The sequence below is a fragment of the Nicrophorus vespilloides genome, unplaced genomic scaffold (genome assembly GCF_001412225.1).
Source record: "Nicrophorus vespilloides isolate i.1.1-1 unplaced genomic scaffold, Nicve_v1.0, whole genome shotgun sequence".
Classification (NCBI taxonomy): Eukaryota; Metazoa; Arthropoda; class Insecta; order Coleoptera; family Silphidae; genus Nicrophorus; species Nicrophorus vespilloides.
This window is the reverse complement of record NW_017100099.1, coordinates 1,139,551-1,155,719: the sequence shown is the minus strand read 5'-3', so window position 1 is coordinate 1,155,719 and position 16,169 is coordinate 1,139,551. Positions and strand designations below refer to the sequence as shown.

General features: G+C 29.8%; 1 protein-coding gene across 1 annotated transcript in view; it reads right to left on the bottom strand.

Moving 5' to 3' along the window:
• LOC108567951 overlaps positions 1 to 16,169 on the bottom strand; it is a 136,990-nt gene that overhangs the window by 30,845 nt on the left and 89,976 nt on the right. Inside the window, exon 4 of the mRNA XM_017928772.1 lies at positions 187 to 359. Within this exon, the coding sequence (XP_017784261.1) occupies positions 187 to 331 (145 nt within the window). The 5' untranslated portion in view covers positions 332 to 359. The remainder of the gene's footprint in view (positions 1 to 186; positions 360 to 16,169) is intronic.

Here is a 16,169-nt window from a genome sequence, read left to right as displayed (position 1 = left end):
GGGAAATGAGATGTCTCAGTTTACAGGAGATATGACAGGTAAACTGGCTGCGTTTCAGAGTTGGTTTATGTATTATGTGTCACCCTCAAGGGTTCTGCGTGAAACATGCAAAACAATTTATGTGCGTAAGACAAGCATTTTCTTGACAGGGAATAAGAGGGTTAACGTATGGAAATAGAAGTTTACCTTGCGCTGTGAATTGGTCTCCATTGTTAAGCCTGGTGATCGTTGTTATTTGGGCGTCCTGCATGTGAAGCGCTGCCCCAACATTCCTGCTGGAATCCAGGGACAGCGCGAGGACTAACAGGATTATAAACTTTCGTGTTTCCATTTGAAATCTAACATCTCTCGTGCTTCACCTGTAACACAAAAATAAATAATTAAATAACATCACATATTTCTCATCTATAAGAAAAAAATATATAATTAAGTTATTGTTATTAACATTTTATTGAACGTAAAACTCGCGATATAAAAAATAACAGTTGTAAAAAGTAGGAACGTACACTTTACGTTCGTATAAACATTTTGTTCATTTTTGTGATCAACTGACTAACAAATCTTCAATGTAAATTAACGAGCAATACTTTGTATACTTATATAATACTTTAACTGAACAATGACTATTTTAACATATTAAGTAAAATGTAATATATTTCAAAGTTTGTTTACCTATATAGTATTTATTGTCAATAAAAAATATTTTCTATTTTTATGAAGTATACTCACTTAATTTAAAAGCGACAATTATTGTGTACTTGACATATTATGTACGTTAACTGAGCGCTGACTATATTCATAAATTTTTGCGTACTAAAAATGAAATATATTTCAAATTTGATTACACGTAACATTGATTATGAACGAAGAAAATGTATTTTTCAAATATACATAATTAAAAACATTTTGTACGTATTTGCGAACAAAGAGACACTTTATTACAAAAAAATCTTATAATCTGTACAAATTTAAAATTTTATAAATTGATCAATATTTTTATCTATTGAAATCATATAAACTAATTCCAACTCGTAATTTTTATACCGGATTTTACAAATTCCTTATCGCAAACTGATATTTCTTTGTCAACTTTTATAAATGAAACAATAAAGATTATTATTAATATTTTTTGAAAAGGAAAATATGTTATTCAAAACAGTTTTCATTCAATACATTGTAAAAAAGTGTATATGTTTAGCAAGAATGTAACATAGTTACTATTTATAGTAAAATATGAAATCTTGCAAAATCGTTTATCGATTGAACGGTGAAATTGCGGTGCAGTAAATTCAATTTAACAACAATTCCTGACGGTGTTTAATTATCGCCGGGAAAGGATGTAAATCATAGAAGAGAAATTAAAATAAAACGGAGAGGAATCGTTAAATTTAACGACGCGAACATGCCAAAATTAGTTTCGATCGGCCATAAAGGTGCATTTAATTGAATTTATAGCGGGGAGAACCATGCAAACCGCGAATAGAAAAGAAAATGACCATCGGATTGGATGAGCAAATAAAAAGTTGGCGAAAGAACTGTACATTTTATCAATAGAAACTGGACGTGGAAATGGAAGATGAGATGCAATATAGGTGTGATGAGTCATTAGATGATCCATAAATAAGTGAGCGAAGCGATAAAAGTGATCGTAATAACACGTATTATGGCAATGGGGTATAACAATAATTGTCGGAGATTTATTTAATTATAATGGAATTATCGAAGCGCGCCGTGCAATTTATGAGTGAGTAATTGCTTTCAAGCGTGGACGGTAAAACGAACAAAAGACACACTCGAACCAACATCACCATCAACCAACGACCAGACTCTTGCAATTTTCGCACATTAGACTGACGTTAGTCTTAATATAGCGATTACTTTTTGTCCATGTTTTCCTGGTCACGGCTATTACTATTATATAACGACACGATCTATTATGCATATATTCAGATTCCAATTATTTGAAATATTAATAATAGCCCAAAAATATTAAAATAATAAATCAAATATTGAATATGAAATTATTTATATAAGAATGTTGAAAAGTTTTAAAATATTTCCTCTAAATTCATATTTCTTTCAGTCATTTAATAATAATTTATGTATTTAGATATTAAGACATATTGTTTCGTATTTTTTATAAATAAATTACAATTTGTAACTTACTTTTTGTAACTTAAAGCCGTGTCGTTTTGTGCTAATTGAAGAAAATCTGATTCTTCATAAATCACTAGTTTTAACTCCTAAAGTAATGTCAATATGTTAGTAAGGTATTCGGTATCCGAACATGTACTTCGGATACCAAATGTATGTACAACATGTACTTGCCCATACATAAACATATGTTTTAAAAGTGTTTTTTATTCACAGTTCCTGAAAAATTAGGGTCCGACTACCTTTATGAAGAAAAGGAACATTTTTGCTATCCAACATTGACGCTGCAATTTTACTTGGAGTCAAAGTGGCTCCGGAGCCGCAGATTGCAGACCCCCACTATAAATCAATGCACAGAACTAGTATTAAGCAAATAACATTTACATTGGGAGTTACACATGTAACTAACAAAAGAATGATATATTATGTTATGTTTGGTTTGATAAAACAGTAATAGAATATTAAGTTATCAATTAAGTTATAACTTAAATGATTAATATTTATTTTTCTAGATTGTAAACTAATCAAAATAATAACTAAATTCTACAAAGTAAAATTTTACTTTTTATTAAATTAATTAAATTTTAGTTTTTTTTTTAAATTTATATAAAAGAATTGTTCCAGATTGTACAATTAATTTGTAAGTAAATACCAGTAAAACGTTTAAAATTACTTAACTCCATAAATAAAACAAAATAATTGCAAATAGAAATGTGAGACACGATTAAATACACGTTCATGTACATACAAGTAAATTATATTTATAAATAATCTCTCGTGAGTACGCAATATTAAAGATTGTAACAGAAACGTACGGAAATCCGAGAGCTTGTAATAAATTATCGTTGAAATAAAGAATAAGAGGAAAGCGAAAGAAATTTTCCCTTCGAGGTGGGAAGAGAGGAAAAAAAATATATGCAAATGACGAATAAATTAGCTTGATTTATGAAGGAGCAATTAATTATACGATTTTCATTGTATTTAGTTAGGTTGCCTTAAGATCTCGTAATATTTGCATGCAATTTATGCGTGCTGGGCGCGTGTGGTCTTGACTCAACCATAAATCTTATTATAATATACCAGGAAGAAAGTTGTGGAAAAGAAAAGTGGCGAAAGAAAAGTACCGAAAAATATACACGACGATGAACTGTGAAGGGAAAGGATAGAAAAGTGAAGGCTTATCAGTGCTGAAAGCACGAAGTTATATATTTTTCTCCCACGAGTCAAGCACGCTTTAGTTACCGTTTATTTCATAGGTCGATAAATTTAAATTGTTTTATTTTATAGGAAAAACGATTTTTTTTTTGGTATAATCTAAATTAGTTTTTGTCAACCTATAGGTTTGCGTATTTTTGTATGACTTACAAAATGACAGCTGTCATCTTGTGTCAAATTGAGGAACTTGGGAATTACTGTTACTAATTGGCTTTGAGAATGATTGAAAATCTCTGATCTAAAATTATTTTATAATCATAGTTAAAGTAGTAAATTTACTCTATTATACTAAATACTGTAGAAGCAGGGGATACACGTTCATAAGGGCCTTTTAGTCATAATTTAGTGGATAAAAATTGACAGTTTCAAAAAATTGAGTAATTTTACAAATACTGTAAAAGAAATAACTGGGCAAATATTTTTATTATAAACTTTAAAGGTAACATAAACATACATAAAAGAAAAATTTAAATTGTTCAATTAAATAAAAAACAAATGTAAACTTACGAGAATTATATACGGAAATATGTGTTAATTAAATAAATACGGTGTTGAACTGTGAGGAAAAGGAATGGAAAGGATAGAAGAAAAGTGAAGGCTTATCAGTGTGTGAGACGTTGAAAGTGCGAACTTATCCTTTTCTCCCACGAGTCAGGCACGCGTGAGTTACCGTATATTTCTTAGTTCGATGGATTTAGTAGAGGCAATAAATAAAATGCTACACATTAGTACTCTGCGTGATGGTATGTTCTTGCAGTGGAAATATCATTACCACTCTCCATGCAACACATCCATTCGTGCTATTTCCAGTTTCCGTTTTGCATCGCACATAATCCGCCGTTCTAGATATGCATAAGTTCATAATTATAATTGCTGCACGACACAAACTTAGGACATTCTGAATTTTAGATACGTCGTATTTTGCATATTTACACCATCCGCACGTCGATAATCTCTTTCTGTTTTGCTGCCGTCCGCGGGACTAATTAAATACTATTACACGGTAATTTATTATCATGGTTAATTAGCTGCGAAACAAGTGGAAAAAGCATTTAGTCGTTGCCTGTAATCCTCTGAGCGCGTTACTAATAAACTTTGTTTATGTAGGTTAGTAAGCTTGATTGAATGAAGATCAGAGAAAGGAGATCATGTACAACACATATTAAATTATGTAGCCTTTGTTTCATCTATTTGAATAACAAACAATGTTAGTTCAGAAACTTTCCTAAATTTAAACAAAAATAAGTTATTTAAAAGAAACATACTAATTTTTATTTTGTTGACAAAAAAATGTTTCATTTATTATGTGCATGTTACATAATTATTATAATTAGTCTATCAGAAAATTAGTATAATTATTTCCAAGCCAATCAATTCAGTTTTAATTTTGTTTGTAATTTGTTGCAATTATTTCCAATTGTTGTTAAAATAATTTATTCGTAAAATATTTTAATAATTCTTAATATTATTATTTTCTTGATAATGTTGGGCGCAAATTGGATATTTGGCTCCAGGCGCAAGATTTCCTTGCTGAAACAATCAATCCATACAAATCAATAGTGGGTTAATTTTTATATTCAATTTTATAAGTCTCGAAATCTAATGATCTCAGCATGGAGTTCATGTTATGGAATGTAGTACATCAGATATAATAATGCATCCACACTATGCGTGACATAAGTCATAAATATATGTCAGTTGAATCAACTATTATTGCTTATCATAGAATCCGATGACACTAAAACTGAACTGTCTCATGTCACGCATAGTAATATTGACAAAGTTTTTAAGTCAATATTATTTATATCAGATAAAATAACGTTAAACGAAGTTATATACGTTAATTATATAGAAATACCTCGAATAGACCGGTTAAATCTGTTTGAAACTGGACTAATCGAGGAAATATGAAGAGTGTCGCATAAAAATAAACCGCACAATAAGAGACTTGACTCTATAAAGGGAAAAACCTTTCATTTGTTTATATAAAAGTAATTTTGAGTACTAATTTTAGTTATTTAAAAAAAAATAAAATTACTCTTGTGTCCAACCAATACATCGTGCATTCCATTGAGGGCAACAAATAGAAACATATCCCTCATAAACAGATTCCTCAAACTACCCCCCCTAGTTGCCTAGTTAATTTTATACATAGAAAAAAAAATTCTAAACAGTTTTAGAGTATCGTTAAAGGAAGAACTACATATTATTAGTTGAGAGAAACTCTTGTACGAATATTTAGGAATAAACCACAAGAATGGATTATTTACAAACCCTGAGACTCTACAACAGACAACCAAAGAAAATGTTCCTTAGTGACCAGATCCATGGGACATGGCATTACTGTATATAGTAAATAGGTAAATTTAGAACTATTTTGGGCTTCGTATAGTTATATCGTATCAGCGTTAAACGAGGTTTTACTGTATGTTATTAAAATTTAATGGTCTCTAATCATCTCATTCTCATCACTCGGGTACTTATATTATCCAAGTAGGTAACAAATTAACTCACATATATTTATGAGAATTATCATCTCTGACTTGATTTGAATTGCAATAGTACTCGTGTTGTCAATCAATCAATCAATCAAAACTTTTAATAATTTGTAATTATAACTGAATTTACAATACTAATTCAGTTGACTACAATAGTCAATTCCTATTTAAATATAATTGGAAGAATTTCTGATTTAACCAATACACACAATCTAGCAGACATCTTATTAAGTTGTTACATGCTCACGAACTGGAGGATACACATGTCTCTGACTAATATCTGGATTAAATCCGAAGGCGTGAAATGCCCATTTCCTTACCATTTACAAGTCTACCGTTTCCTCGATCCCAACCATATCCAAATCCAATCGATCCCAACCATACAATTTTACATTTTAAATGAGTTACAATTTTCGTGTTATCCTGAATATTTGATGCACAACGTGAGAACGTTTTCCTTAACTAATTACGGTTAAGCATTGTTGGACAACTCAGTCGGACTTCATGATTTGTCACAGACGATTGAATGAAATCGCAGCTGCATCCCATTGGACGATTCAATAATGTAGAGCTTCTACAAGCCATTCCTCGCGCATACCGCGATTATGCAAGAATCATTGAAGCAAATCTTTGATGATCTGTCTGGTGACACGACATCAAATAGATCACAGATAACGGATAATTGCAGAGCTCTGTTAGCGGCCGTTAAAATTATCCGTCGGTTATTTTTCTACCCCGTTCTTTACGATACACTCCAGTTTTACTTTTTTTTTTTTCCTGCCGGTGCGCCCATTATGCAAGGATCATTTAACACATTTTCGCGACGAACCGTATTGTTTATGACTTCATCTGCGTTGCCGGTGATATCTATAGATAATAGATAATTTAATGGTCACCGATCTCGCAGATGCATGGAGTTGTTTATGGTGGATCGTCGAGATCTGATTTTAACTGCGCTTTGCGGATTAATAACTGGCTCCTGCAATCACCATCAATGTCATCATCAATATTATTTATTGATCAAATATCGGCACATATTATACGTGCTCGTACACAAGCATTATCGTCAATACTGTCATTGCGGATGAATTCGTCGACAACAGATAAATCTACCTTCTGGTGCGATTTAAACCGACGGCGGCGATTTTGAATATTACTGATATAAATCTGTCATAATAATCGCAAATGGAAATGATCATAATACATTAAACAGATGGAAAACGTGTGCTTTAAAACTATGGGAGAAATGAAAGTAATCCTCAATATGATAATCAATATATATTAAACACAATATATAAACACTTAATCAAATGAAATATAAACAACTACACCATAATCCGGCTTGGATTAGTGTGGATTAACTGCGATCAATAGCACTTTATGTGTATATAGCAAATTATTTATAATAAATTATGTGTATACTTGTAAAGTACTCAATCTACAATATTTTTGATATCAACTACAATTTGTCCAAAAGGTTTTTTTAATTGCATTTATTTGAAGATCTTTGTAATAGTTTTTTTGTGATGGAATTTGTTGGCCTTTTTATAAATAAATCTTAGTTGTGTAAATTAATTGGTGGATGCGCCAGGTTACAATATTGTGTTGTCTATTAAATATTAATTAATTGTATAAACGTAACCGAAAATTATCTATTAAGTGAATAACAAAAAAAAATTTTTTTCTGTGAAAATATGTATGTAAATATTAAATATTTAGTTACAAATCACATAAAATTATATAATTCACTTATTAGCAATTTGTAATGAATATCATATTTATGTCTTAATAAAGATTATCAATAATTTATACATTTTTAATAAACTATAAAAGTTATCTAATTTTAATGAACTTAAGAATAATAAAAAAAAAATAATTTAATTAAACGTTATTAATTATTTCATTGATTTTATTTACAAAAATAAATATGACGAGAGAATAACTTTTCCCGGATTTTTTTGTTCCCGGGAATCCAGAAAATATATTTATCAATCATTGCAATGCGAAAGCATTCATTGTATAGCTATAGTGGAAATTTTAACTAAATACACAGAAAATAGTAAAGCGCATAAAAATAGTCTTGACTGTATAAAAAATGAAAAAAATATAACTCACAAATAATATTTTTTTGTATTAAATTATTAGAATTTATTTTTTAATTTACAAACCAAACTATAGTGAATCCGAACTGATCTAAGTTAAACTGTGCAAAGTATTATTGTATCTCGTATTGAGAAATTTGTGAACTTACAGAATCTAATTGACATTCTACAAAGTTAACAGTATAATTGAAGCGTACATGTCAAATAATAATAAATAAATGCAAAAAAAAGGAATTCAATTCCACGAAATGTATACAGTTGGAAAATCTACGATTAAAACAATAGGAAAACGAAAACAATGAGGAAAACGTTCGTAAACGCCGCGAGACGAAATCAATATTCCCAATAAACTTGGGCAGAGCAATTTATGTGGCCGATGGCGAGAGAATACCTTATGCAATAGTTTTAGAGCGGAATATTAAATGGAAAAGGCGACTAGAATAGAATTTGCATCAACTGTAAAGGCGCACTCACTCACCACTCTTCTAGTTTTTTTTGCGCCGTTCTCGGTCCGAATCTCACGTAACAATCTAATAACTACAGCAGGGCATATTACGTTTCCTATTTGCAAATTATAGAAATGCGTGAGAGGTGCCGTTCGCACGGTGCGTGCAATTTTTTCGCAAAACCAATCCATCCATTATTCCTGCCGCCTCTAACCTGCTGCCGATTCGCTGCAAACTAATTGCGAAACCGTACAGAATGGAAATATTGCAGAAGAGTTCTGCATGCCCAACTAATTAATTTCATTATCAGAACGGCATTTTACTGTTCGAACATTAAACAAAAAACAAATGTTATATAATTATTGTTAACGTTCCGTTACGTTTCATAAATCATAAGGTTATGAATGAATCAAATTAGTTTCTTGATATTAATTTGATTTTTTGATAATATTAATGACAATATTATAGACTATGGGTAGGTAACATTCTTGGAAAAAAAGAGCATTTTTAAGATATTGTTGTAAGGAGCCGCATGAAGCGCTACGATCAAAAGAGCCACGTGCGGCTCCGAAGTCTAGATAGTAATATAAGATATTTGAATAAACAGATTTTATATATTGCATTAGGAATCATTAGTAAATATGATTTATTTATTACTAGCATATATTTACAATTTTTCCTTACTTTTTGTATTCAATTCGGTAGGAAAAATGTTCATTTCATTACATAAATGTAAAAATTATGTCATAAGATGTATTCAGCTTTGGCAAAAGCCGATAATTATCTATTAATAACATGCATATAAATACATAATTAGAATTCACGGAGAAATCTTCTTCCGTCTCAACGCAACGATTAATTTAAATGCTTCAAATTGCCGACATCCGTAATTACGTGTATAATCAATCTTCTACGCAACAACACATACTTAAAATGTACCGAAAACTGATTAAAAAAAACCTAAAGTAAAACTAACCAAAAAACTATATAAGGAAGGACCATTGTACTCGTCATCCTTTAATAACAATAAATCGGAAACTCCATTATCATTTTTAGTTACATCAATTCCTGTAGTTTAAAAATAAGTAGAATCAAGGAAGTCGTTTAAAGGCATTTGTCCAATCGCAATGGATTTCGTTCGGAATTATTTAATTAACGCCATGTTGTTTGGTTTAAGTAATGGCTGCAATTCAATTGGAATCGTAACAAGGTGTAGGTTCTTCGCTGCTCCACGGGAAAACGATATGTTCGAAAATATATGCTAACGTTCCATTCCCGATTCCGATAATACCATCGCTCGATACTTATTTGTAAGCTACATTTGCACATTTCCTTAGTAAACGGTCACAGCAGATTTAGTCTTAATACCATTTCTTAATTTATTTTACCTGAGTTTATCGAATGCTTACACATTTCCTTATTCGAATGCCAGACATCGCATTGTTTCTTTAAAACTATTTCGAAATGTCTACCTTTCAGACTAATTTCTTGCTATTTGTAAGATGTATTTGCTCATTTCGTACTTGAAATGTTAAACATCAGCTGTAAAATTTCTTAATTTAAATTTAATGTATTTCCTTGTTGAAAGAACAAAATTTAATAACATTGTGAAATTGATTTTTATTAATTTTATGAAATTTATTTAATTTATAACAAAAAATTTAATATATTGCTAGCTTTTAATTAATTATTGTAATATTTACTATTAATCAGATTGTATATTAATGCATTGGTATTAAGTTAGTGGCCCGCGGGCCGCATCTGGCCCTCGATGCAATTTTGCACGGCCCGCAAACAATCTTAAAGTATTTTATCATTTAATAAACTTAAACTTTTATTTTTTATATTTCATTTAAAATTAAATTTAGTTTTAATCTAAATAAACCTATAATACTTACATAAAAGTTATTTTTTCCCATATTTTTTATGTATGCAATAAATAAGAGTATGTAAATTGAATATATATTATAATCACATTTCCATTTTCTATGTAAATTTTAATAAAAATTGTGAATTTATTAAGTGCTTATAAAAGATCATATTTTTTCTGAGAATAATATTTATATTTCTTGGATTGTTCTCAGCATTTGAAACAGGGCAGTTGTAATATTTAAAAAAAATGTCGTTTCGTTTTAGACAATAACGAGCGGAACATTAAAATGAATCCCGTGTCAAGTGGACGGGCAATAAAATACAAGGAACAGTTTCGTTTTGTTGCGCGGAAAAACATGTTGCGTTTGTCGGTTTTGTACCATTAAAAAACATTACACGACGAGGACACGAGTTACACTTTCAGCGTTATAGTTCCACTGACGTCTCTCATACTCGGAATTTGAATACTGCACTTCCACATCGGGATAAACCAGAAGAAAAAGAAAAATGAAATAACGTCCGAAGAACAAGAAATGGTGCGATATAAGGACAATCATTTTATACCTTCCAGTCGTCTGCATTCTCATGCATCTCGATTCCTATCTGGACCATTTAGAAGAATCCATAAAATTAATTAATCTTATTCATTTCTACCATATAAAATGATGCTTTATCGGATTTGTACCTAAAAACATATTATTTTATTATTATTAGCATATCGATTACTCCAATATCTATTATTTGAAACCGGACTAATTGATGAACTTTAAACCGTATAAAAGAGATAGAACTGTATAAAAAAAGAAAAATTGTGTACTAATTTTTTTAGATTTTTTTTCTCAATTAGATTTTACTTTGTTTTGAAATTTTATATTTCACACTTATTCAAATCATAAATCAGCGAAACTATTTCGAAATCAAATTGGAATCTTTAATTTTATGTGTGTGTTATAACAGTATTATGAGCGGTAAAAAGCTTTGGAAAGTAGAAAACCATAGATCACGTTTGGTATGCACCATAAAATGAAACCTATTAACTCAAAAAACGTTAATTATGTTTCGAATTCCCCAAACATAAGTAGATAATTAGTTTTAAACGGTTTCTGGATAATCTGCAGTAGTTGATTTATTTATTATATTAAAATTAAAAAAATATATAATATATAAATTATACAAAATAATAATTCTAGTCATTTACGGAATAAGTAAAGCAAATGTATTGTTTGTTTCAACTTTTTTATGAAAGAATTTGAATCTTCTGAAATATTTCAATGAAATCATTACAGAAAATCAAATATCTTTGTACAAAATAAAGTTCATAAAATGTTACTGTTTTACAAATTTATTGGTTCTTTTTACTCCTTCATGGAAGTTAATAGCATTTGCAATCTTATGAAATATTTCAATAAAATTATTATACAAAATGACAGAAAGACCTCGGTCGATAGGCTTTTCATCAATAAATATATACAAAATTCATGAAACGTTATTTTTTTCACAAATTTATTTGTTTGTCTTTACTTTTTTATGAAAGCATTTGATGAAAAATGTATGACAAAGTAAAGGTGCAAAGTAAATTATATATGTTAATCAAGTTAATTTCACTAAAAAAAATTGTTTGAAAAATATGTTTGTTTGTAGTATTTACATTTACGTATTCTAAATAAATTTAAAAATATAAATCGAATCAAACTAATGATGATAATAAAAAGCTTTCCAGGTTTCATGAGATTAAGAATATCAGTGGATAAAAAGAACAGCAGAAAAAAAATCGTCTTAAATAAGAAATGTGAAATAAATTAAAAGATCTTATATAACCCGAACTCAATAAAATGTATGCACGTAATCACGAAGATATGAAAATATATTGCGTGTAATCGGATTACGGACGTGTCGACTTGGGAGCTTTTATACTGCATCTGTTTTTTTCTCTCATGTTCTTAATATGCTTAGCACGAAGGGATTCAGATGCTGGCAATAAATTCCAGCTTTATTCAATAGCTTATTATTCGCGATTGAATATAGATTCTGATTATCTGAGGATTTATTCGATTTATGGAGCCCAGAAAAGCGCTATTTGTCAAGTGCACGTTGAAAAAGCGTTATATAAACTTACTCGTATATTGATCAATTAAATTGTTTTTATTCATTTGATGATGATTACAAAATATATACATTAATTGATTTTTTTATTAACAAGAAATGAAAATTAATCTTTTACAATATAAATTCGTTACTTAACAATTATCGAGGTAAATATTATAGCAATACTATATTCATATATCGATTAACGATTAGGAGCGTTCCATGAAGTGACTTCTTTAAGTGAAACTTCGTTTTCAGAGGTAAAAATACTATGACCAGAATGGTTCCTTCACATAGAAAATACACATAGTTTGATCAAAATTGTGGATTTCCTTATATCGTACCTTCTTTATCAAAGGTAACGTTAATCGAGGTATGACTTTATTTCAATTGAAGTAAATTTTCCGAATGTAAATGCTTTACTTTCAAATTAATTTGAAAATAAATATTAATTATTCCCTTAAGTGGATATGTCGTATATATTTGTCATGGTATATTATATTGCGTAGCGCTTATGACGAATATATTCGCATCTGTATCACTAAAAACGCATTTTAAGTTTCTACTGGTGGATCCACTTCATATATTGCAAATAGAGTGAATTAATGTAATACAAATAGTTTGAATATATTTATTTCAAGGAAGTAATAAACACGAATTTAAAAATTCACATACACAGAATTATATAATTATATCTAATAATAATTGTACATCAATTGACAACTAATTTACATCTAAATTTATTACGAAAGAGATATAACAAATTTTATTGTTTGTTTAGCAACACGATGAATGTTTGTGTTTTATTGATTAAGTGGAAGAATAAATAAAAAGTAGAAAAAGATGTGATGGCTTTCCATCCGGAATCAAATGTTTGTGAATTATGGCATACAGAATGAGCAGAAGTGTGTATATAAGCGGACAGTAAATACAAGTCCTTGACGAGTCAATATGCGTGCATCCGAGTGTGCGTGACTCGTATTTGCATCGAGCATCGCGAAGCCACATTGTAAATATCATCCTCGCCCAGGTAGTTGCAGAAAGAGTGAGGTAGCTGCAGTTAGTTAGTAGCAGTTTTCGCGCGCGCCCATCCAGCGGCTGGACTTAGAACTTGACTTAAGTCAAGTGCGTTTGGACATTAGACAAATATAATAGGATCTCGCAGTCGAGAGAGTGTCCATTTGACCTCTACGCATTTCAAGTGGATCTCTCTATGTGTTCACACACACACATAGAGCATGATGGCATTAGTGGTCACTCCAGTCCGGTCTTGCAGATACACGGGCATATGTCGTTCGACGTATAACGAGAATTAAACGCCAATTACATTTTACCAACGAAAATAACTGTAGCGAAACGGAGGCGCGCATTCTGGAAAGACGAAGAACTACTCGACTGCTGCTGCGAGGAGGCAGCGACCAGTAGAAAAAAAAAGAAGTGAAGTAATGCTGCACGAAACGTGCTACGCATTCAAATTTATGCAAATACATTTCAATTGCTAATTTCGCTTAATTCGTGTCTGCTTCTTTGCTGCTGCACCACAACGTAACAAATAAATGAAAAAAGTAAATAAACTAGATGGGTAATAAAATGCAGACGAATACTTGCTACTTCAACTTTGTTGTTTTGCTTTGTAGTTTATTTAATGGGTGTACTTAGTTATGTTTCATCTTGATGGAAATGTATATGCTTTGCATCTTACAGTTCGAATCAGCAATTCTTACGCGATATTTATCAAGTAACTTTTCAATTATCACGTTGTGATTACTATCATAACTATGATATAATCAAATTGATCTAAATTATATTTTACTAAATAAGAAAGAATAATACCAGTAGTATTAATATGTTTTTTCCATCATACAATTAAGTTCAAACAACTTGAACTCGAAAGTCGTACAAAAAATAATGCGCAGTTGCTGCTATTAAAAAGAAACTTGTGGTTACATTTTATAATGCTATATCATCTATATCAGCATTTCTTTGCTATGCGACCCAACATATTTATTTGTGTAGCAGAACTACACCCAATTGCTAAGAGTATTTCACTATTTTCTCGCTTTAACACAGTGGTTTTCAAACTTGTTGTTAATACGCCTCCCTCAAAAGTATGTGATCATTTGGCGCCTCATAAAAGGAAAGCGTATTGCAGCAATATGGATAAGAGCACATGAATGTATCTATACTTTAGCAGATATTTGGAAAATTGCTCACTGCTACTAATATTCGCGCCTCCCCTTAGACTAGTCCACGACTCACTGTTTGGAAAACGCTGCTTTAACACAAAATCACAGCTGTCATTTTGCGACCTTTTATAATTTATATTAATTACAATACAACTATTTATATACTTTACCTAATTACTATATATATTGAAGTAAAAAGATACAAAAGATTAAAATTCGTTTACTAAACATAAATATATTTGAAGTTACATTATTAATAAAAACTTGTATAATTTTATTAATGTTTATTACTATTTCACAAACTATGATATTTGGAATTCTATAGAAATTTTATTATATTTTACACAAATATCATTTTATTTTGGCCAAAATTATTCAACTGCAATATTTTATTACATACTTCACGTAGATCGGAGTTGCTATTGTATGAAATAACTAGACAAAGTATAGAATACTGAAATTATTATTAATTATTTCTTAGAATCACGAGTTATACATATGCATATCAATTAATTAATGTGATCATTTAAAGATTATACTAATGTGTGTTTCTCATATGATTAGGTGATAAACTCGAAACTAATTTATTTAAAATATAGAAAAAAATCGATTAATTAGTGATGTATAACTGTGTTTCTACAACAGATAAAACCGGATAGTGATGGTGCCTTGTTTTTTCTATAATTTCATGAATATTAATCATATAGATTCGTGTTTTACTATTCAATTTAAATATGCTAATAATTAATCAAAAAAAAAAAATTATCTAAATAAATATACACATTACAATTTTATCAACTTGTTCGACAATTTTTATTAAACAAAAATATTAAATTATTGAAAATAATATAATAATTTCCCTACTCTTCATTTTTCAGAACTAATAAATTCATTCATTATTATGCTAAGATGTGCAAAATAATTACAATTACAAATTATGAATTAATATTTCTTATTATGATTCGCATTTACTTGATTTTTCTAAAATTGTTTTTTCTCAATTGAGAATTCAAGTGTATTTTATATACAAGGAATACCATTGATTTTAAAAACAAGAAAACTGTAAAACAAGATAAATACATATATAATAACAAAAAAATAGTACAACTTCAATCATCTCAGTAATCTCAATTTTTTGTTGTTCTTTCTTTTAACCATTTACCGCGCCTTTGAAAACACAGGCCCCGATAGGAGTGCATTGAAAATGACATCGCACTGTGCGTTCCGAGATGTATGGCATGTTGTATGCAGTTCCCATTTAAAGGCAATATAAATTTACGTCAACACGCTTTATTATAATAAGCTCGTTCGGTTGGCTCGTGCTAAGCCAGCTCCCATGAGAGTTTCACGCTGTTACATAACCGGCCGGACGTACTGTTCTCGTTTTAGATGACCACCGTGCGCTGCTTCTGTTTTCCAATACTTTTTTTTATCTGCTTCATTAATATGTATAATTTTTAGATTTACTATATTTATTAGATTTACAATTTAATATTATTTGTTAATAAGAATGTTTTGTTTAACATGTAGAAAAATATGAAAAACTTGGCAAATTACTGTACTCTAAGCATTTTAATTTACAAGATCTTCGCTATTAAATCTTATCTTCTT